Source organism: Neodothiora populina (assembly GCF_041146345.1).
Source record: "Neodothiora populina strain CPC 39397 chromosome Unknown canker_contig_5, whole genome shotgun sequence".
NCBI classification, from domain to species: domain Eukaryota; kingdom Fungi; phylum Ascomycota; class Dothideomycetes; order Dothideales; family Dothioraceae; genus Neodothiora; species Neodothiora populina.
In genome coordinates, this window is record NW_027191405.1 from 360875 (window position 1) to 383666 (window position 22792).

The window sequence follows — 22792 nt, forward strand, 5'->3', positions numbered from 1 at the left end:
GTCTAGGCGCCGCTCAAGTAACATACGATCAGTTCCCTTGTCATCAACTTTCGACATACCCAGCATCAGGAGTGCTCAGGATTCCGATTCTGCAGACTCGGGTTCCATGCTTAAGACCTGGAATGCAACTTTACCAGACGTCAGTTACGATATCAGCACGCAGGCCGATCCGGAACCAGTTATCGTTCATGTTCCATCAGGGTTGAGTATTGGCGCTTTAATATCGGACCATTCATCAAGTGAGCCGACTGAGATAAGTCATGGTAGAGCAGCACCCTTCGGCATCGAATCCTACTTTCGCTGATACTGAGGATAGATGCCCTCAACTTCCAACCATTCAATATTGTAACCCCTCCATCACCTGTTTCCACAATTTCAGAGGTTTCTTCCGATAAATCTGAAGTGGCGATCTCGTCCCAGATGTTATCGCGTGGTATAGATCTGTACTTCCAACACATCTCGCCGTTCTTTCCTTGCATTCATCAGTCGTCCTTTGATCCTACTACAGTACCCGAAGCTCTCCTTATGGGTATGCTGAGCATCAGTATGCAGTTCAGTCCGAACGAAGACTCCAGGGTCTCGACATATGCCTTCCACCGCGGACGACACATATTGAGTGACATGGAGACCTCAGAGGAGCCGTTTTCGGCGCTAAATCTGCACATTGTCCAGGCTCATCTCCTGCTAGAACTTCATGCTTTATTGTGTTCTGGAGGTTGGAACAGTGCTTATGGCTTGAGAATGCACAACAAGTCAGTCGAGGTTGGTCCTACCACAAGCATCAACAGTGGATCCTGACTGATCATGTAGCTCGCTAGGAGGGGTGGGTTGATGGAGCCATACCCAACACAACCAGGGGCCACAGGTGACTTGGACGACTTGTGGAGACAGTTTATCGGCGCGGAAAGCCATAAAAGGTACGTTAACAGCACCTTTTCGATGGATTGAAGGCCGACGAATGCCTCCAGGACACTGTATGCTGTTCATCAGCTGGACGTATACTGGTATCATGTGCTTTCCCTGCCTCGAATTCTTTCCCACCTCGAGATCAAACACGATTTGCCATGTGCCGAGGAGATGTGGTTGTGCAGAACATCTACCGAATGGGCACATCGAGCGCTAGTCAACAACACGAACAAGTCTCCGAGACAATATCTCGCAACTGTCCGGGAGTGCCTCGCAGGCACATCTACATTCGACGCCTCCACTTTAGACTCCTATGGAGCCTTGGCAGTCATCCTCTTTCTCTCGAGTAGTGTCAGAGAAGCATCCGGATGGTCAACGATGACCGGTCGACCGTGTTTCGAACGTTTCGAGGCACTCCGGGCGAGCCTGACGATGTTTGAGCCGCTCATGGAAAGCGATCACAATGGCGAGCCGATGAGTCTCCTCATGCAAGCGACCTGGCATATGTCTATGATCGAGCTTCACTTCTGGTCAGCTTCGCACATCAACGGGGTTGTCGAAGGCAGTCTGGATGCCGCACTCGCAGCAGCGTAAGTCACAGCCTATAATGGTTCCAGGCAAACGCACTAACATCGGTGCTTAGCACACACCTGAGCATCTCTGACGCCATCTGCTCGTCGCCGGATGTAGTAACCTCGCTCGAGCCCCATATCAACTTCTATCTGCAACATCTCGATCGACGAGCGATCCTCTACGACGAAGCGCCGTGGGTCACGATCTTCGCCTTCAAAGTGGCACTTATCGCGTGGCAATTAGTCAGGGCTGGATTCCAAGAGACAATGGCGATTCCGTGGATCAGTGACGAGAAGGGTATGTATGACTGGATCAAGACAGTATTCACGCGTAGGTCACATTGGTGTATTGGACAGCTTGCGGTAAAGAGTTTAGGGGAGTTACTTGTAAGATTGTAGCTTGAAGATTGGTACGATAAAGAGAAATATTCTTCTCGTAGGCGATTGACGGTTCTACTTCGGATGCCACTGGCTAAGAGTGGTCAGGTAATCAGTCAGGTTGACTCTGATATAGTCCTTGCCTGGGATGGTCAGAAAAGGCCAAAGGCTTTGATGTATTTATCACGCACGTCAAAGTATACTTACGGAATCAGACACATCGTGCGAGTGAGGCGTCGTTGTGGCTCGAGCAAACAAGTACTTTAAGGCAGTGGACAGAACCAAGTGAGGGAGTTTAAGCACTAATGAAGTACAAGAGCGAAGAGAAAGTCGTAATTCGATAAGCGTAACAAGTTATTGTTCATACATTTGTAAATGTCAAAGAATTTCCATATTTCTCTCATGAAAGTCAGTGGCGCAAGTACCATGGAAGGTGGCACTATCCACTTTCTACTCTTTGCCCCCCGAGCTTTACAACTTTAAAGAAGAAGTCCGACCTGCCTCAGAGGCCTTCGTACCTCCAACCCATATCCACTTGCTGCTGGGTGATGCCGAACCTCATGGCCTTGAGAGCGTCCTCTCCGCCGTTATCAAGTCTCTTGTTCTCCCGAGAGACATGGAGGCGGTAACAGATAATAGTGATCAAGAAGATCAATGCAGCAGCGAAAAGGGCCCCAAAAGCAGGATAGTAGTGAGGAGCTCCGATGAACAGATACGACATCCATATATTGGAAATGCCGCCTATGGCATTCGTCATGGCGACCGCAGCGGCTCTTTTCGCAACTGGGCGTGGGAGGTGTTGACTGATGATTTTGTAGAGCATGAGCTGAGGTCCGACGGAGGAAAATGGCATGATCATCATGGCGGTATAACGTGCTCCCGTATTGAGGGTCGAGAGAGCGATGATGTACGTGCAGCAGGCGATGCAGATGCATACAACGATTACGCGGAACATGTTGTTGGTCCGATCGGAATACCATGTGATGCCATAATAGACGAAGCCGGCAAGTACTATAGACAGTCAGTCGGTCGAGGAAGTGCTGACAATATGGGGAGGCGAGGGTCTTACCGTATGGCGGAGCAGTCAACAAAAGGGTTTCGTACTTTCCATACCCAAGGGTATTGACGATGGAGGGAAAGAAATTGGCAATGGATCCTTGAACCTGAGACATCATGTTCATAAAGATTATCACGTAAAGTTTTGGATCCTTGAGACCTATAAGAAAACCTTTCCATGCACCGATGTTCTCGTTGGCTTCTGTGGCACCGGCTTCTTTTTCCAATCTCCACACAGCCAGATCACGCTCGATAGGCTTCAGCATGCGAGCATTGTAAGGATACTCGGGAAGAAAGAAGATGCAGAGAAGACCGATGCCAACGGTAGCAGTTCCCTCACTATTCTTATGTTAGGATGTGTACCCATCGATGGGAACAGTGTGCTTACACGATGAACAGCCATCGCCAGCCGGCAATACCATGAACACCATCAAGCTTGAGAACTCCGGCAGCGATCAAACCACCGAAGGCATTTCTGCAGCGTTTCAGTGATACCCTCGATTTGTAGACGACCTTGACTCACCCGACTTGCTGGGGGATGTATAGGCCGGCGAATCTCTTGCCGAGCTCCTGCTTGGTGTACCACGCTGAGAGCAGGTAGATCACTCCAGGGAAGAATACCGCCTCGACAATACCGAGAATAACTCGAACAGCAAGAAGAGCTTGATAGGACTGAACTGCCGCAGTGGCTGCAGAGATGGCTCCCCAGATGACGGTGGCGGTACAGATGTAAGCCCCCGGTCTTGTGATCTTGGAAATAATCACATTTGACGGAATCTGAAAGGGCAGGTAGCCGACAAAGAGGATCGATACGGCAGTAGCGAATTGCTGCGTGTTCATGTCGAGGTCTTCCATCAACCCTTGTAATTTGGCAGCTGCCAAGTTTTGTCGGTCGATATCTTGATCCGGTCAGCACATTTCAACTTGAGTTTGCATTATAAGAAAGATACAATTCAGGATATAGAGGATGCCGATTATAGGCATGATCGTGAGGTCAGCTTTGCGCTTCAAGCTCTTTTCAATGGTCTTGAGCTCTTCCTCGGACAAATCTTGGAGACTTTGAGGCAAGGATATGTACTGAGTCTCGCCAATGCCATATGACTCCACGGGAGCGATGGCCACGTCCTTGGTATCGGATCGATCACTCTTGGAAGAGACATGCTGCAAGCTTGCCATCTCGAAGAATTGGGAATCGAAGGTATAAGCAACGCAGTATCGATCTCTAGACGATCCAAGGAGTTCCGTTCGACCATTTATACTCTGCAGTGAACCCATCTACCATAGAGAACGTAGGTAAGGACGACCACTATGAGCACACAAACCAGGAGCCATGTATCTGCTAACGCGGAGGAGCTCATTCCGCGTACGTGGAGCTTTAGGTCCTTCATGTTTGAGCCTATGAGCGCCCTTTTTCGGTGGATTGTTCTATCTCACAGCGATAGGCACGATAGGCATATACTTTCCATCTTTGGCGATATGAACACATTCTTCTGTTACTCTCGCAGCCCTTTGGAGGACAACAGAGACTAACAATCACTATCAACAATTCGTATGAACTATCATCATGATGCTGATTTTCGAGGTGAAGTAGAATTGCCGCCGAGTGTGGTGTCCTGGCAGAGGTTGACAACGCGCTAGACGTGCGCACGCACCATGCGGTCTACAGACCTATCGTTCACTATGCTCCCCTCCGCCTACATAATCCGAGTCACACTGATACCGATCACTGATGGAGAGCTTACCATACGAGGAATGAGGAACATCACAAGGCGGGGGCGTGCAGGTGACTGAGGGTTGTGTTGCTGCGGACAATGGGCTGTTGGTGAGGAGCTCCCCAAATATGCCACTAGTCTGTCACTAACAAGCGAGACTCAGGAGCAAATGGAAGCAATATCTATATATAATCCATGTAGTTGCAATGATCCAGCGCATACAGCAAGTAAAGTCGCATGCTCCTTCCATCTTGCAGGTCTGCAGCTCTGTATTCATAGACGATCTAGTTCGATTCCAAGATCATTTCCAATATGGCTATCCAGACATACTCGAGTCATACAGCCCACACCACGCCCATTCAAAACCCACGTCTCCGACTGCTAAACGCACTCAGAAACAATGAGCTGGCCTTGATGACATTTGTTGCTATACCATCTGTTCGACATGCTCAGATCGTCGCTCTCACCGGCCTAGATGTAAGCTTATATGTCGTTATCCACTTTACTGCTCGCTTCATACTCTGACATCCACAGGGTGTGATCATTGACTGTGAGCATGGTCACATCGGGGACGATTCCATGCACAATTCTGTCTCTGCTATCTCAGCTCTTGGTGTATCGCCCATAATTCGAGTCCGTGGGCCTGCGCCGGATCTTCTGAAACGCGCACTGGATACAGGTGCACAGTATGTACAGGAGTGAACTGCGGTACTATGTACACAACTGATTCGTCGCAGTGGTCTTATGGTCCCGATGATTAATACTGCAGACGAGGCACTATCAGTCGTCAACTACTCCAAATTTCCCCCTCTGGGCCTTCGAGGTCAGGGCTCTGCCTTTCCAGCCATCGGACACGGCTTGACGACCCCGGAGTATATGAGATCTGCAAACGAGACTCTCCTCACGATTGTCCAGATCGAGACGAGGCAGGGCGTGGATAATGTTGATGAGATTGCTGCAGTCCCAGGTATCGGTATGTTCACGTGCTTGTTGATTCCTAATATGGACCATCCAATTGACCATCCACAGACTACTTATTCATCGGACCAAACGACCTTGCTCAGTCATTACTGGGATACACTCCTGCTCGAGGAGACGAGCCAGCCTTTGTAGACGCAGTCAACAGTATTGTCGCTGCTGCCAAAAGGCACGGGAAGTGGGTCGGTCGACTTGTGAATGATGGCCCCCTAGCAGTTGAAGCATCTAAGACGTTCGACTCGGTCGCTATCACGGGTGACACCAAAGCTATCTCAAATTGGTACACTGCCCAGATTGCATGTGTACGTGGATAGATTCAGAACGCACTTGAAACCTAGAATATATGCATCTTTCACGGCAACCTTTTGTCTTCACTCGATCATCATATGATCTCGTTTTCCCCCTTCCGAACTGTCCATCTGAGGGAACCAATATATATACATCGGCCCTTCGCTCTCGTGATAATACACACGAAGACGATAAATGCTTTGCCTGCATATTCAAGTGATCTTTGGCCTAATCAGTGAATGTTTAGAACCGAACTTAATTCTCCTCACCTACTGTGCTTCACTAGCGTCACTTTCCACAAACCATATGACTACGCTGACCTGTATGCCGGAAGGGACCACCTGCAGTATCTTCATATACCAAGCGAACACGACATGAGCATAAGGTAGACACATTCGAAAGATGGAAGGTCAACGTTGTCTGTTTTTGGACAAGAGACCGCCAGCAAGAGATAGGGCACACGACAACGCGCCAGGACCCAGACATGCAAATGCATCTGTTGGGCCCCGACAGATCAAACTGAGGCAAACAGAACATTATGTTCCTTCAACGAGCTCGAAAAGGTGTGCCGTACATGCCTGTCAGCTGGCGCACGTGTCATCACTCAATAGCAGCTTAACATGGCCTCCGATAGTGAGAATGCACGAGGGCTAAGGCTTCTCCTCGGCATGAGAGCTTCTATAGAGGAGCAAGTCAGACGCTACCCTGAAGCACCAGACTGCAAGTGTGCAGAGGAGGGTGAACGCGTGCCAGCACTGCTGGAACCGCGTGGCGAGTGCCCTCCCTCTCCATTCCCCATCACATCTCATAGTTACATATAACATGCTGATATGCTTCATGTAACTATATTTTGGATTCTATGATGTCGGAGAGGGGGAGAAGATCTGACCACGAGAGATATACCAGGCCGGGCTACTAGAAGATGTGTGGGTCAGTCCTACAGAGAAGAGACTTGATATTATATTGGCATTGACGGAGTGGTTAATCCCACGTCTTGTCTGCACGAAGTATGGTGGAGAACCTAGATTCGGGGGTAGCGAAGACTTTCATGCCGGGGTCTGCTTCTGGACTTTCCTTGGTTCTCAGACGCGAGCTATGGTTCCTATCCTGACTCGGCGAAATCGTTTTCGGGATACGTTTGTCAACTACATGAAAGCACGACTTCATGGTCAGCCAAACGACAATCTTGTGTAGCGAAATCAACTTGCGAATCTGAACACATGGCATGCTCGCATGCTGCAAGCCACCTGATATGGATTTTGGAACGCGATACTCGAATTCAATCTCTGTTCGTCTACATTCACTCTTTTGACTGACAACCAACCTGCTCTCGCATTGATTCACGACAAGAAGGTAAACACCAAGTCAAAGCACATCGCCGGTCACTACTCACCGCCTGTCATTATCCAGAGGATTCAGTCACGATATCTTATTTCGTCTTGCAACACCGCTATTGTGGTTCACTTGGCATCAGATAGTGAATGCACAGCAGGAAATCACCTAATAATGACAATCACAAGTTTTTGCGTTCAGGTCATCGAGGTGATTCATCACAGCGGCATCACTGATCATGTTTAGTATATCAAAGTCAAAGCAGTCATTGGACCTGAGTTCATCCATGATTCTATGCTTGAGCAATACATTCAATCTCGACAACCGTGCCAGCCCCCGGCAAAGCTGCGGCAGCAACACAAGTCCTCGAAGGCGGATTCGGCGGAAGGAAATCAATATAAACCTCATTCATGGCCGCAAAGTCCTTCATATCCGCCAAGTAAACTAAAGCACGGCATCATGAGCTCCCCTCACATGAACATCAACCGAGCGAGCACAAAGGAGGGGAGGTTAATGGCATACCATTGTACTTGACGACCTTGTCCATGCTCGATCCCGCTAGTTCCAGCACTTTCGTCAGGTTCTCGAGGACGATCCGAGTGGCTTTTCGGATATCTGGATTCGCAGACGTTTGGCCTGCTACGAACACTAGTCCTGGAATCTTTACAGCGGGGCCTGCGAGAGGGTTAGCGAGATGTTACGTTCATCGCGGATGGGAAACACTCGCAGTTGTGTGGCTTTGGGGGGAACTCGGCAGAAGAGATGAGTTCTCGCGACATTATTTCGTTGTATAGCTGGTCTTTTGAGTGAATATACAGACTTTCGAACAGACAATGTTTTGTTGCTGGGCGTGTACGACAAGAGAGGATGGCATATCGTTAGCATAAGAAACCAGATTTATAGATTAGTCTCATCATCACTTTTCGGCGGACCCTCCGCCTATCTTGATGGAATCTATGATTCAGACTGCATAGACCCATATTTGAGATTTCTGTGCTATGCGCATTTAAGAGGTTGAGGTTGCGACCTGCACTTGGGAGCTCTTGGTTGAGAGGAGCTCCTCCCGGCTGCGTGCACGCCTGCCGATCCCATAGATAGATAAGACACAGACTGGCTGAGCTCTCCATGGCACAATGGAATCCGGGGGATAACAGGGTGGAGCATGAGTATGCGCTGTAAACAGAATGGGCCACGAGGAGTTCGAATCATTTTCGTCTTACTCTGCTGTAAGATATTATGGTACCACGTTTCTCGATAGTGTAGGATAAAGTGTATATAAGTCTTCATCCACCAAGAAATATATGATCAATCAGCCATAGTTTGACCAAGCGAAGATCAACGATTCACTACTTCGAGATGGCAAAATCAGCTCCGCTCTCAGCTCCGTTCGACCCTCCCTCCCCTAACCTCCCTGGGAAACCCCAGATCCCAGATTGGTAAGTGTCAGCTCGTCCAGCAAAGCACGTCCAGTGAAAGTCTACGCCGAAGACTACGTTTCGATTCGTTCTGCTGATCCAGCACATAGGATCCCGCCTCAAGCAACCAAAGAGAAACACAGTTTCGCCAAATTAGAGACCATAGACCTCTCGATGCTCGATGGCGACCAAGAAAGGCAGGAGAAAGTAGTAGCAGACGTTAAAAGAGCTATTCGAGACGACGGATTTCTGTTCGTGGAAAACTATGGTATCACCCTTGAGCAGGTCCGTACAGAGACAATGCGATGACTTTTCCCGTCGCTGATAGTCAGTAGCTTCATCGTCAATTCTCTTTGGCCAATTACCTGCACCAAAACATATCCGAGGAGGACAAAGAAAGACTTCTTTTCCATCCCGAGACTGGTCGATGGGCTGGTTGGAAGCATGAGTATGGCTTCAAGCACCACAGGGGACAGAAAGATGGCATCAACCAATTCAATTGGTATAAGGAGCAATGGGAGAACGATGATCTCCTACCCAAGTGTATCCTTCCGGTGATGGACGAAATCCGCGCCTTTTCCGAGGTAAGAAATACGCTGATAGCTAGGCCAAGGACTTCTCTACTCACTGGCCAGTAGTACTTGACCAACTCGGTGAATCGTCGATTGCTCACGTTGTTCTCTCGTGTGCTTGAGCTTCCGGATGACTGGCTCTGGGATAATGTCCAGTCCCACGGTTCGCCTTCTGGTGAAGGCTATCTTCGTCATGCTATTTTCAGACCCGTGGACCAGGCGACTCTGGGAATGTCCAAGAACATCCGCATGCATGGTCACACCGATTTCGGTCTCACCACTCTCCTTTTTTCTGTGCCCATTTCCTGTCTTCAGATCTGGGGCAGAGATGAACAATGGCACTATGCTCCTTATCGGCCCGGTGCTCTAGTCATCAACATTGGTGATACGCTTGAAATCATTTCCGGCGGCCACTTTAAAGCTACTAGACACCGCGTCTTCTCCCCTCCAGCTGACCAAGCACATGAGGAGCGATTATCCATTGTTCAATTCCAGTCGAGTGTCGGTGATCTTCGCATGGCCCCTGCTATTGAATCTCCTCTCATCCAGAGAGAAGGCTGTGTCGAAGAGCAAGGAGTCTACAAAGAACTCGTACGAGTGATGAAACTTGGTGTTCCGGTATATTTGTTCTCTCCTCTTTCCAACAATGTATACTTACGATGTGCAGGCCCCAACGAACAAGCAGTGGCGCGAGATCCAGATCGCCGAGTCCACCGATCCTACCGATGACATTCGGAATAGGATTGGTGCCGATCAGGTGTATATCGAGGGCAAGCTAATGCAACAAAGGGAGTACTTGGGTGTCAAGGTTCTTTTACCTGTATGATTGCGAAAACACATTCCAGCCTCATTCATGTATGTAGTCACCGTACTGCATGCTGCCAGCCCGGGAAGAGATCATCGGCTGTCTTGAAGAGACTAGATGATGGCACAGAGGGGGAACCTGATGATGTAAGGCTTACCGCAACGTCGGTTTGTATACCTAGCCATTGACGAACATAAGGTATGGTGATACATGATTCAAATTTATGATAAGAAGCGTTGCAGACAGTGTTGTTGTTGGTGGAGACTTGGAGCTTTCCCCAGTCTTGGCAGGACATCACCCCGTCACTGCCATGCCCGCAATAAGAAGGTCAATTCCAGTATCAAAGGCGAATCGAGGAACAAACTCCCATGTTGCCTTTTATCTTTGGTTCTGTCATATCCTCTGCCAAAATAGCAGGACGACGAGTGCCAAGAGTGTCATATAGATCACCAAGTACATACTCTTTCCAATCGAACAATCGATTCTTATCAGCAATGGCAAGCAAGGCACTAGCATCCGCTTCTGACTTCATTGACTTTGTCAATGCTTCTCCTACTCGTATGCAAATATGCAAAGGCAACGCGATGTCATGAGACTGACGTGTTGATGTAGCCTTCCACGCTGTTGCTGAGGCGAAGAAACGCCTAGAGAAAGCTGGGTACAAGCAGATCAAGGTAGAAGCAATATCAACGAGGCCACGTGCTGTGGACGGTGTGAAGGTACTAATGTGAGTTTCAGGAGCGCGACTCCTGGTCATCTACAGTGGTGCCTGGTGGCAAATACTACATCACTCGAAATGCATCAACCATTGTCGCGTTTGCAGTAGGCCAAAATTGGACACCCGGAAACCCTATTGCCATGGTCGGCGCTCACACAGACTCCTGCTGCTTGAGGCTCAAGCCAGTATCGAAGAGACAGTCGGATGGCTTCCTACAGGTTGGTGTGGAGTGCTATGGCGGCGGCATGTGGCACACCTGGTTCGACCGTGATCTCGGTATTGCTGGAAGAGTCATGGTCAAGAGACCCGATGGAGGCATGGAGATGAAGCTCGTGCATGTGGACAGACCCATCTGTCGAGTCCCCAACTTGGCTGTCCATTTCGGCGGTTCTGTACCATTTGAATTCAATAAAGAGGCGCAGCTTTATCCAATCGCTGGCCTGGTCGAGGCAGAGCTCAACAGGCAAGGCAAGACAGCAGAAGACGTCAAGAAAGAGAAGGACGAGACGTCAACCGAGGATGAGTTCAACCCCTTGAAGACACCACTCCAGCGACACCATTCATACATCGTCGAAATCATTGCAGATGAGGCCGGCGTCAAGCCAGAGGAGGTGCTCGATTTTGAACTGTCGCTATACGATGTACAAAAGGGAACACTTGGAGGTCTCAACAATGAGCTCATCTACTCTGCTCGTTTGGACAACCTGGGCATGACTTATTGCGCCGTTGAGGGTCTCATCAAGTCCACCGGAGATGACGGCAAGCCTCTGACCGATGAGAACACAATTCGCTTGATCGCTTGCTTTGACCACGAGGAAATTGGCAGTACTTCCGCCCAGGGTGCTGACAGCAACATCATGCCTTCGATCCTGCATCGTCTATGCTCTCTGTCTTTCACCAACGAAGCCGAGAGCGACAAGTCCTACGACCGAGCGGATCAGCCAACGAGAAGAGAGTCGGACAGCAGCACAGTCTACGAACAGTCGCTTGCTGGCAGTTTTCTCATTAGTGCAGACATGGCTCACAGCGTGAACCCCAACTACAGTGGCAAGTACGAGGCCGAACACAAGCCACAGATGAACAAAGGAACCGTCATCAAGATCAACGCCAACGTGAGGTATGCGACCAACTCGCCTGGAATTGTCTTGATCCAAGAGGTTGCGAAACGGGCGAAGAAGAGCAGTGGTGATCTGAGGAAGAGCGGCTCTGGCGTGCCCTTGCAACTTTTCGTTGTCAAGAACGACTCACCTTGTGGCAGCACGATTGGACCAATGCTGTCAGCGAACACGGGAGTCAGGACTCTGGATTTGGGCAACGCTCAGCTAAGCATGCACAGCATTCGTGAGACGGGTGGTGCATATGATGTCGAGTATGCAGTCAACCTCTTTGACAGCTTCTTCGAGCATTACGGCGAGCTTGAAGGCAAGATATATGTTGACTGAGCAGCCAGCGTAGAACGATAAGAGTGTGCATACTATAGCTACCTTACCTTGAGCAATACTGCAAATGACAATGACGAATGCATCGAATCATGTTTCTGACTGGGGGAGTAAGAGGTCAGAGCGCTGGTGCTGGTGCTGGTGCGTAATATGGGGTTCGGCGCTAGTTCGAACCCTGTGTAGAGTAAGGCTCCGCCAATCGATCCACCTTGATGCGCGACCTCTGGTGCGGTGAAGATGTCTCGACGCGTCGCGCTGGTAGTGCGTGAAGTGAACAGAGATCAATGGACGCGATTTGATCTAGTAAGAGTCTTGTTTGAGTTGTGGAAAAGGCAATAGGTCAACATGGGCAGATGTGAGTGGTTTGAGCTGGCGGTCAGCACATGAGAAGAGCGTGGGTCATGAGAAAGGCAGGTACGAAGAAAGTGACTGCATGTGCTGCTACATTCCTTCCCAGATCTCCATCTCTTCATGCTTCTTGCGAAGCACACACACTTATCTCTACTATCAAAGTATATCACCGCACTGTCCCCCTTCTGCATCAAGCGGTGTATATACAACCTGGTATAGCCGCTATATTGAGAGGCTTGAAAGGTTTCGCCAAGGGGCCGTGTATGGAGCGGACCACCGACGCAAGTGCAAGGTCCAGGATTAGCAGATCCAAGGGTCTCTTTCCCTTGCCCTGGAATCTGTGATCAAACTCCGGACTCGTCATTCTTTCTTATTGCTTCTTCTCGAGAGTAATCAAGGTATACAGTAGATCAAAGTAAACAATACATTCGCTTCATCTCTATCGGAAGCGGTTTTCCTTTGAGATGCAACAGAAGAGGTGTTATTTCTGGCTGGTCTAACGAGGACAAGAAAGACAAACGGCGCGTGTTTACCTTGTCTTTTCCCCTCACACTTACACTCCGGTCACTCTCTGCTGCTCCTGTGCCTGTCCGGGGAGGCAGACAGAGGAGGCTGGGAAGGGCGTCACAGGCCAACAACGGCCGCGCAACAACAGCACAACGAAGCCACAAGCAACGACAACCGTCAATCCAAACAATCTGCGACCGACTCTCGATTGACCGATCGATCGAATTCGACAATCGCTAATTCTCCAATAGCCGTATCGTCGTCAATTGACATCGGCATACTCTATCTTAACTCCGCCGCTCTGCCAGTCGGCAACAACACGGCGCAGTTGCGACACGACTTGTGTTGTTTTAATTTAAGACACATAACTATTGCCGGAAAGGACACGAGTCCGTCGCGCAATAATGAGGACGAGGTCCGCAGATACAAAGTCGCTGTCCGACAAGACCAACAAGCCGCAACCGCCGCTGGATGATGTGCGCACGCCCAAATTGATATCGCCTCCTGGAACCAAGACACCCTCGACAGTATCAGACAAGCGCAATGCGACTACCAAAGCGACAGCGAAGAAGGTGGACAAGGACGAGGCTTCGGAGGCGGTCGATGCCACGGCGCTAAGCAAGGCATTACAGCTCGAACAGGAAGGGAGGAACAGAGAGCATACGCCAGGCGAGAGTCCCAAGCGCAAGCGACAACGAGTCTATGGCGACAGGTGCGCATGCAGCGACATGTGTTTTTTCCTGCGTGAAGCGGAACATGAGTTTGACAAGTTTGACCTGCAGATTTATACCAAACAGATCGGGTCAAGACCTGCAATCCAGCTACAACCTGCACCATGACCATGGCTCACCTGCAACACCCTCACGCGCACTCAGACATGCCCAGAGCGGCGAACTTCACATGCAGAAAAGTGCGCATCTTTTTACCCTTCTTCTTGTCTCCTTTCTATGTTCTGACATTGCCGTGAAGCTGAGCAAGCCAATCGCACATATTCTACACTTCTACGATCAGAAATGTTTGACGACGAAATCCCACAATCCATCCAGGAGCACACCGGATCGCGCTCAAAAACACCGCCGGTCAATCTATCTGCCTTTCCTGCCCCGAATCTTACGCCATCGACACCGCACAAGAATCTGTTTTCTTATTCATCGCCCAGTAATAATCCTACACCATCACTTACACCTCATTCGAACTCGCGGCGCACTTCACGTGGTCCAAATCTAAACGCCCGAAGCGAAATCTACAGCCTTTCTCCAGTCAAATATACCTCGCAAACAATGCTTCTATCGCCGCGAAAGACGCCGAGAGCAGTCAGCAAAGTGCCATACAAGGTGCTTGATGCGCCTGAACTGGCAGACGACTTTTACCTCAACCTAGTGGACTGGGGAGCGCAAGGCGTGTTGGCCGTCGGATTGGGCGAGAGCGTTTATCTTTGGAACAGCGAGACGGGCAAAGTTGAGCAATTGTGCAGATTCGAGGGCGATCAGGTGAACAGTGTGGGCTGGATACAGCGAGTAAGTCAATTTTGATTTCGTGACTCCATAGTTCGCAGAAACTGACAGTGCGACAGGGCTCACATTTGGCAATTGGCACCAACCGAGGGCATGTTCTGATCTACGACACCGTCACCCAACGGCGCCTGCGGACAATGACAGGCCACACTTCTCGCGTTTCTTCGCTCGCCTGGAACAGTCACATTCTCTCTACGGGTTCGCGCGATCGGTCAATCCTTCATCGAGACGTCCGCTCCCCTTCGCAGTACTTGACCAAGCTTGTCGGCCACAAGCAAGAAGTCTGCGGCTTACGCTGGAACTCAGACACGGGTCAACTAGCATCGGGTGGTAACGACAACAAGCTCTTCATCTGGGATGGATTAGATGATCGCTGGTTGCATCGCTGGGGTGAAGCAGAAGGCGGTCATCGCGCCGCTGTGAAAGCTGTCGCATGGTCACCTCATCAGCGCGGCCTGCTCGCTTCTGGTGGAGGAACCGCAGACCGCTGCATCAAGTTCTGGAATACAGTCTCGACCGCACAGCATTCGGCTAATGCTGCGCTGACCGCTACACACTCATCACGACAATCGTTGGACTTTACTTCATTAAATTCACCACCATCGCTACTGAATAACGTCGGAGAAGGCGACTCCGAGCGGCCCGCTAATCCGCATTTATTACGATCTCACGATACGGGGAGCCAAGTGTGCAACCTGCTCTTTTCACAACTCACATCAGAACTAGTCTCGACCCACGGATTCTCGCAGCACGCAATAAACATCTGGAAATATCCCAGTATGCAACAAGTCGTCAGCCTGACCGGTCACACATATCGCGTCCTATATCTCGCCATGAGCCCAGACGGGCAAGTCATCGTCACCGGTGCCGGAGATGAGACTTTGAGGTTCTGGGATTGCTTCGGTGGACTAGGCGGAGGCAAAAGAAGCGTTTCCGCCAGCACTATCGGCATGAGGAGTGGTGGTGTCGGGGGTGTCGGTGGTTCAACTAGTAAATCAGGAGGGCTGGTCAAGGAGTGGGCGAGTATACGGTAATTGATTGGCGGCCTCGGATCATGCCCATCAACATCCGGCAGACAGATCGAAGTAGATCTTTTTTTTCCATGTCTTTTTGAACAACAGGCGTATGAAAAGGGAAAGGAAAGGCAAAGGAGTCTCTGGAATGCAGCAGCCGATATGGGCGCCTGTGGGAGACGGTCAAGGGGTGCAACAGGATGTGGGCAGGGAGGTTCAGATTCACGAAGTTTATGAAAGGAATTATTCTATATTTTATTATCTTCTTTTTTTCTCTTTTCAGCCCAGACTCCACATGGAGGAAAACATGCTTGAACCAGTCTTCATTTTTTTACTGTCATAAAGAGATCGATGGCGTACGACCACCGAGGCACAACATGAATGGCAAGCTTCGGAGGTCTGTAGATGCAATTAGAATTAAAGCTTTGCTGCGACGAAACGCCCATTCTTGGTTCTCTGTTTATTTGTAGACATACAAGCTAATGTGAGTCAGGCTCTCCAAGATCAATAGGTCTTGGTGTATTCTGGTCCAAGTAGTGGGTGTATTAATTGTCGTGATTGAGGTATCTGGCTGGGTAAGAAAGTGCCATCGAACAGGGTCGCCCTCAATTTCCGCTTATTCTCAACTTCCATCTACTACTTGCATATGAGCCGAGCGACAATTGCGTTATCGTGAAACAATATATCTAATGATCAAGTGGTGGTAGCGAGAGCCGCCGGAAATGTCTGTAAAGCTTGAGAAAACAGGCATTTCCATCTTTTGACAGCTATTCGTTGTGGTGCTACCGTGATCGTGTCGTTATATCTGCCATATTCATCCGCAATCATATGACATGATGAGTCGTGGCAAGAGAATGGAACACAGCTTCTGTATGTCATACAGATCCGGATACAGATCCGGGTACAGGGATAAATTAGACATGGTAGATCGAGTAAGGACTCGGTCTTCCCGGGAGCAAAAGGAGTCATGACAGCGACAGTAGATATATAATTGTTCTTTTGCATGGTTCTCGACTCCAGATGTTCCTATGGCTTGACGTCCAGATAGAGTTGGTGGAAGCTGTGTGTTCTCGCATTTGGAAGGAGCAGAAAAGGGAAAGAGCAATGGAGAATTGACGACAATGAAATACTTGTGCATTCTTCCTACCTTAATTTGACTACAGACCTACAGCCTCAAAAGTTCGGACTCACCGATGCCGCGAGATGTAGTATGTCAATGCTATTTTCGATATTTTAATCAGATCGTGGTTGCCTCATCACCCAGTTGCGGAAATCAGACTCGAATCCGCCATTCTGCAACTTGACACGATGGTTTCCAGGGCACGGACAGGCTCGCCCATTGTACCACTTACATGATCGTAGTATAAGATATTCTGGCTATGGATTTTGCTTCTGGATCCTTCTCTAAAGGAATGCACCAATACCACCTGAAGTTTGGGCCGAGACGGTCGACAGCATGGATGCCAAGTTGACCGCAGGACAAAACGAGCCCAATTGTGGTGACTTATTGACTAGGATCGCACCTGTACTTGAGGAGTCTCATTCGATCCAGTGTGTACCGTGGTTCGGATAGGTTCATTCACATCGCGGCTCTCGGCCCCGAGGTGCACGCGTTCGCTCCCCCGGCTTGGACAGGGTCACCAATCGAAGGCGGCCGCCGGCGACGAGATAAACCAGATCCGATCCTTGCATGATCTGGACAGGCCGCTTGGATGGACGACTCGAACAGCGTGGAGTGCTGGCGCTGTTCCAGACGGAAGTCATCAGAAAAGCCAAGTTGTTCGACTGCCTTGATCTGTGCTCAAGCATCATTCAACCCCACTCTGCCCCTCTTCGATGGGGCAGGTCCATTGTTTATTGCATCGATGGCTGCAGGAAGAGGCGTGGCCTGACCGACTTTGAGCTTGCTTCTGCTCTCCTCATCGCTTGGTATCGCTGAATTGATCCAGACTCCAAGGATCACTCGAAATGGACACCTGTGCATGCTAGCTTGCCCTCCCATGTACATTCGCTGCTCCGCATAACCTGTCGCTGCTCGAGATGAAGCCTTGCTGTTGTAGTTTCTCAAGGTCCCACCTCTGCATCGTAGTGCACATGGTGAACGCATACCTTTCCGACCGATATGGGAGGGCGTGTAAAAAAACATAGAAACATGATGTGTATGTAGTCGTTCTTCGGGAAAGTCTAAATTCTCGACCAGGCCCCTCGTTGAATGCAACAAAGATCAAATCACAGTTGTCGGTCTCAACACCGATGACCCCTTACTGGTGGCACCACAAGAATAGATGCAACCAAGGACGCCTCCGTTGCAGGGTTCATGTACGATCACCTTGATGGCATGACCCGCTGGGTAGTTGTCGTTGTCAACACGTATCAATGGGCCTCCCCGAATGTATGTCACTACGGCATGGTATTGTTATAAAAGAGTAAGAGTGAAAGTATGCCGCTCCCAGGTCGAAATTCGCCAGCGAGTCAAGCGATATCTATCGAAGCATATGGCAGTGCCCCAATTGCGATCAGGTCATGATCATTTACGTGGACATACTATCTGCGATACAGGCCCGCTACGGATGCCGGTGTCACTCAGGTCCTACTGTGCCTGACTGCAGTCTGGCCTTCGAAACACATACGATCGGGCCGTCAGACTGACGAATACAATATCAGCTGAGCATTGAAGGATGCCGAAGAAGCACGTTTCATTATCGTGCGCCTCAATGGACATGCCGAAGGGCGTGAACGCATCAGGCAACATTGGGTCGTACACATCGACCAAGGCTTTCGCCAAGATTCCATAGGGTGTGTCTTCGGTCTTCGTATCCTACGGAGCCAATCGTGCATGGTTACCTTCTCTATCTGGATAGCCCCAAAATGGATACATACCTTATCCAGTGGGATTACGGCTGCTTCGGAAGCGTTGCAACAAAACAAGCCGAAGCTCCCCCTCCTCAGGTCACCAAAATTGATCTTCAAGTGATCTAGGGGTTAGGTTTCAGCATACTGGTACTGGTACACTGCAGTCCGCAAAGCACGTGTGGACTACTGACAGGACATCAGGTGTTTGTGTAAAAGGACCGAAAGGCATTAGCGCGAACGGCAAGATGATGGAGCTGGCCGTCACGCAACTCCCGTCTCAAGCCTAGCTGTAATACCGTGGGCGCGCCGACAGCAACACCATAACCTTGGTAAAATGCTTCTACATTCACGACAACCGGAACAGAACAGTGTATACGGAGGGTCAATGGTCCTGGATGGAGGGATGTTTCTCGCTCGGCTACCCTTAGGGACTCAGCTCGCGGGCGATCCCTTAAACGAGGAATAGCCGAATCGCGGAGCAAGCGATCGGGCACAGTAGGCAATGAGGGGTACATCGGGAGAGCTCGAGCTATAAGAGCGACACCTTCGGTAAAGACATGGTATAGACGAGTATACGGGAGATCTACGTGTATTGTAACCAGATAATCAAGCCCAAAAGCGTCATTGTTCTCGACCCAGTTTCGCGAATCGCCACCTGTGAAGACGAAGTGAAGGCTCACTTGATATCACTCTGCGAGACACACTAGCGCACGTCAGAGCTCTATTTTCCCCGCCAGCTCCGGTCACGGCAGCGTGTCAGCATCCCACCAACTGACCGACTCACCAAATTTTCTCCTGTCCCAACAGCGTAACCTCCCCTTCTTCACACCACCACATCACAGACCACATCTCACTCACACCACATATAAGTGTAAGTAGCCTCGCATCTCTGTAGTCCTGTACCATCTCACAACAACTACAATCAAAACAACTCTCACTACAAGTTCCCAGAGCTAATAGCTACCCCGCAGCACATATCAAAAATGGGTGTCAAGGTATGAGAGCAATTGTATGATATAGCTCCTAGAAAGAGCTATAGTCAGAGTAAGAGCAAAAGACTCACTCTATAATCAGGTTGGAATCAACGGCTTCGGTCGCATCGGACGTATCGTCTTCCGTAACGCGTATGTGCCTCTCGGAGCTTGAAAAGCTGCCCAACCGACAACATATATAGAAGCTGTCCGCTAACGTCCGGTGGTAGTGTCGAGCACAACGATGTCGACATCGTCGCTGTCAACGACCCCTTCATTGAGCCTCACTACGCTGTGAGTATTTTCCTGAGAAAAGAAGAAAAATCGACGAAAAAAAAAACAAACACAAAAGGAAAACTCCGTGGCTGACTTGTCCCAGGCCTACATGCTCAAGTATGACTCCGTCCACGGACGCTTCAACGGCACCGTCGAGGTTTCCGGCAAGGACCTGATCGTCAACGGCAAGAAGGTCACCTTCTACACCGAGCGTGACCCCGCCAACATCCCCTGGGCTGAGTCCGGTGCCTACTACGTCGTTGAGGCCACTGGTGTCTTCACCACCAACGAGAAGGCCTCCGCTCACTTGAAGGGTGGTGCCAAGAAGGTTGTCATCTCTGCTCCTTCTGCTGACGCTCCCATGTTCGTTATGGGTGTGAACGAGGAGACCTACACCTCTGACCTTCCCGTCATCTCCAACGCCTCTTGCACCACCAACTGCCTTGCTCCTCTTGCCAAGGTTATCCACGACAAGTACGGCATCATTGAGGGTCTCATGACCACCATCCACTCCTACACTGCCACCCAGAAGACCGTCGATGGTCCCTCTGCCAAGGACTGGCGTGGTGGTCGCGCTGCTGCCCAGAACATCATTCCCAGCAGCACCGGTGCCGCAAAGGCCGTCGGAAAGGTCATTCCTTCGCTCAACGGCAAGCTCACCGGCATGTCCATGCGTGTCCCTACCGCCAACGTCTCCGTTGTCGACCTTACCTGCCGTCTCGAGAAGGGCGCCAGCTACGACGACATCAAGAAGACTGTCAAAGAGGCATCCGAGGGCAAGTACAAGGGAATCCTTGGCTACACCGAGGATGACGTAGTTTCGACCGATCTTTGCGGTACCATCGAATCCAGCATCTTCGACGCCAAGGCTGGTATTTCTTTGAACGACAACTTCGTCAAATTGGTCTCATGGTACGACAACGAAAATGGCTATTCGCGCCGTGTGCTGGATCTCCTCGTCTACATCGCAAAGGTCGACGGCAATGCCTAGATCAATTGCGCCAAAATTGGTGCTGTAATGCATCATGGTATGGCCATCAAGTAGCTGTATAGCTCAGATTGACGAATGTTTCTTTTCTCCGCAAGTTTCTCCGCTGAATACGGCACGTGATTCCCCGTCCTTGGCAAGCTTCAGCCTTGGCAAGCTTCGCCCACCACATTCATCAGACATAGTATTTTGTCCATCTCCCATTGCCTTGCTCCTGTAATACTGCACACTGTATGATGCTGCCTCTGTTGCATTGCCATCGATGAATCATCACTGTCTGTATCGTATATCCATTAATATCCCCACTGACTCTGGGCAGTCACTACTGGAGTATCTACCCTGTCGCCTTACAGTACTTTGTATCTCTTCTACCATAACTGGTCTGTCATCAACAAGCTGCCGCACCCCTGTCACCAATTACTCCGCCATCACCAAATGCCCTCACTGAACGGTTGCCTTTACCCATCTTACCATCGCCGAGTAAGTATTATGCCTTCACTAAGTATTTGATTCGCCATCGTCCATAATCATTTTCATGTTACCGAGTACCGAATTCGCTCTCATCCTGTACTCATTCTGCTGTCACCGAGTAAGTGCTTCTTTATCACCGACCAACCTTTTCATCAAGTCCGAGTAACGATTTCGCCCTGGTCAAGTAGTTACTTTGATCTCACTGAATAATTGCTTCTCCATCATCAATTATCCATTTTGCCATTGCACCTTTCACCACTTTTCCATCACTGAAAATCACTTTGCCATCAATTTCCAGATATCCAACCGTCATTGAATACTCACTCTATGCTTGATTTTCAATTACTCTTCTATTATCATATCTTCTCTCTGCCTTCAATTTCCAAGTTATCTATCATCACGTGATATTCATCCTGCTATCAGTTAAGTACTCTATCATCACGGAATATTCATCCCTGCTATCAGTTTTCCATTATTTTGTAATCCCCGAAGATTCATCGAGTTATTGGTTTTCCAACTACTATACCATCGGCAAACCTTTACCGTGCCATCAGTCTTTATTTTGACTGCCTTCGCTTGTCCTTTATTCTGCCGTCAAATTTCATTTACTCTGCCATTACGGAATTTTTACTTCGCCATCAATTTTCAATCACTCTGCTATCATCGAACCTTTTCTTTCGTATCAATTCCGAGCACTTTGAAAACAAAAAGCTATTCGTCCCGCGAGGATCGATCAACAATCTATTTTCACCTGTCAGAAAGACTGTGCTTGCCGAGCATTTATTTCGTATTCACTTTTTCGCTCTGCCTTCTACCCTATACTGCATCCCCTGTGATTGCATATTAAGCAAACAGCTCCCGAGAGATGTGACAAAATGTTATAACGGCCGCACAGAGTTTTTCTGCGTGTTTGTCAGTCATTCAACCCCTGAAGAAAGACGAAAGGCAACTGGACAGGCAATGAAGGCGTACTCAAGCAAGCGCCGAAGTACTTAAGGACAAATTGAAGAACAATGATAGCAATCAGATCGCTACTTTTACTTCGTGGTATAGCTTGGGCTAATGCGCACAACAAAGAGTGAAGCAGCAGTGAAACGTGAAACGTGAGATGCAGCCAAGGACTCTACAAGAGAAAGGCTGATTCAATGGAGCCACCAAGATGATTTACTAGCCTCAGTAAGCCCTGTCTTCTACCACGTTCTAAGGCAGGCGAAAGCTGGGGCCAAACATTCGAAGGTATATCTACGAGTGATCCACCCACACGTGGGTCTGAGCCAATCTATATCCTGTCAACATGACAGCTTTCGACAGCTCGGCTATATTCACCAGTCTGAAAGATCCTATATATATATATAAGGTTAGTGATGTCGTTTCCTTTACCGATACGTCTCTTTTCTTGTGACGCAATCGGGCTTTCTGTTTCAATCGCCTACCACCGAATGGGTAGGATGATGGTGGAGGTAGACAGCACAGTCTTCAACAGGAGGCTTATAGCCCTTCTATGACAGCTCATCCAGTCAGGAGAGCTTCGTTCCAGCTGGACAATTTTTCGACTTCTATGAAGTGCATGAGATCCACGGAGGGAGAGTTGCAGGATCTCCCCGTATCCACGCCTGCCACCGACGATAAGCCGAAGCTAGCTCTGTGGCGAGCTGCCTCGAATGGCATGGCCACCTG

At 49.5% G+C, this 22792-nt stretch overlaps 8 protein-coding genes across 9 annotated transcripts; 6 read left to right on the forward strand and 2 right to left on the reverse strand.

Moving 5' to 3' along the window:
• Positions 1-525: 525 nt before the first annotated feature.
• Positions 526-1877, forward strand: AAFC00_005129 (uncharacterized protein; the record flags this gene model as incomplete). The annotated part of the gene is made up of 4 exons (XM_069348600.1): positions 526-762; positions 811-917; positions 969-1496; positions 1550-1877. 4 exons carry the CDS (start codon positions 526-528, stop codon positions 1875-1877), a joined length of 1200 nt encoding a protein of 399 aa, XP_069202701.1.
• Positions 1878-2358: 481 nt separating this feature from the next.
• On the reverse strand, positions 2359-4088 carry AAFC00_005130 (uncharacterized protein; the record flags this gene model as incomplete). The annotated part of the gene is made up of 5 exons (XM_069344875.1): positions 2359-2867; positions 2926-3251; positions 3301-3387; positions 3436-3811; positions 3863-4088. 5 exons carry the CDS (start codon positions 4086-4088, stop codon positions 2359-2361), a joined length of 1524 nt encoding a protein of 507 aa, XP_069202702.1.
• Positions 4089-4936: 848 nt separating this feature from the next.
• On the forward strand, positions 4937-5916 carry AAFC00_005131 (uncharacterized protein; the record flags this gene model as incomplete). The annotated part of the gene is made up of 4 exons (XM_069344876.1): positions 4937-5101; positions 5159-5310; positions 5362-5597; positions 5654-5916. 4 exons carry the CDS (start codon positions 4937-4939, stop codon positions 5914-5916), a joined length of 816 nt encoding a protein of 271 aa, XP_069202703.1.
• Positions 5917-7514: 1598 nt separating this feature from the next.
• Positions 7515-8001, reverse strand: AAFC00_005132 (uncharacterized protein; the record flags this gene model as incomplete). Its single annotated transcript, XM_069348226.1, has 3 exons — positions 7515-7666; positions 7745-7897; positions 7950-8001. The coding sequence occupies 3 exons, from the start codon at positions 7999-8001 to the stop codon at positions 7515-7517; spliced, it is 357 nt and encodes a 118-aa protein (XP_069202704.1).
• Positions 8002-8578: 577 nt separating this feature from the next.
• Positions 8579-10035, forward strand: AAFC00_005133 (uncharacterized protein; the record flags this gene model as incomplete). Its single annotated transcript, XM_069344877.1, has 5 exons — positions 8579-8658; positions 8748-8922; positions 8973-9221; positions 9276-9827; positions 9877-10035. 5 exons carry the CDS (start codon positions 8579-8581, stop codon positions 10033-10035), a joined length of 1215 nt encoding a protein of 404 aa, XP_069202705.1.
• A 347-nt stretch (positions 10036-10382) lies between these two features.
• Positions 10383-12174, forward strand: AAFC00_005134 (uncharacterized protein; the record flags this gene model as incomplete). Of its 2 annotated transcripts, none has more annotated exons than XM_069344880.1 (3): positions 10383-10572; positions 10627-10688; positions 10753-12174. In XM_069344880.1, the coding sequence occupies 3 exons, from the start codon at positions 10383-10385 to the stop codon at positions 12172-12174; spliced, it is 1674 nt and encodes a 557-aa protein (XP_069202706.1). The 2 variants fall into 2 exon arrangements, with proteins under 2 accessions (XP_069202706.1, XP_069202707.1); XM_069344879.1 differs by having other exon boundaries at positions 10509-10572.
• A 1259-nt stretch (positions 12175-13433) lies between these two features.
• On the forward strand, positions 13434-15577 carry AAFC00_005135 (uncharacterized protein; the record flags this gene model as incomplete). Its single annotated transcript, XM_069344881.1, has 4 exons — positions 13434-13741; positions 13812-13939; positions 13999-14546; positions 14603-15577. The coding sequence occupies 4 exons, from the start codon at positions 13434-13436 to the stop codon at positions 15575-15577; spliced, it is 1959 nt and encodes a 652-aa protein (XP_069202708.1).
• A 3815-nt stretch (positions 15578-19392) lies between these two features.
• Positions 19393-20647, forward strand: AAFC00_005136 (uncharacterized protein; the record flags this gene model as incomplete). Its single annotated transcript, XM_069344882.1, has 4 exons — positions 19393-19404; positions 19484-19533; positions 19611-19674; positions 19760-20647. 4 exons carry the CDS (start codon positions 19393-19395, stop codon positions 20645-20647), a joined length of 1014 nt encoding a protein of 337 aa, XP_069202709.1.
• Positions 20648-22792: the final 2145 nt, after the last annotated feature.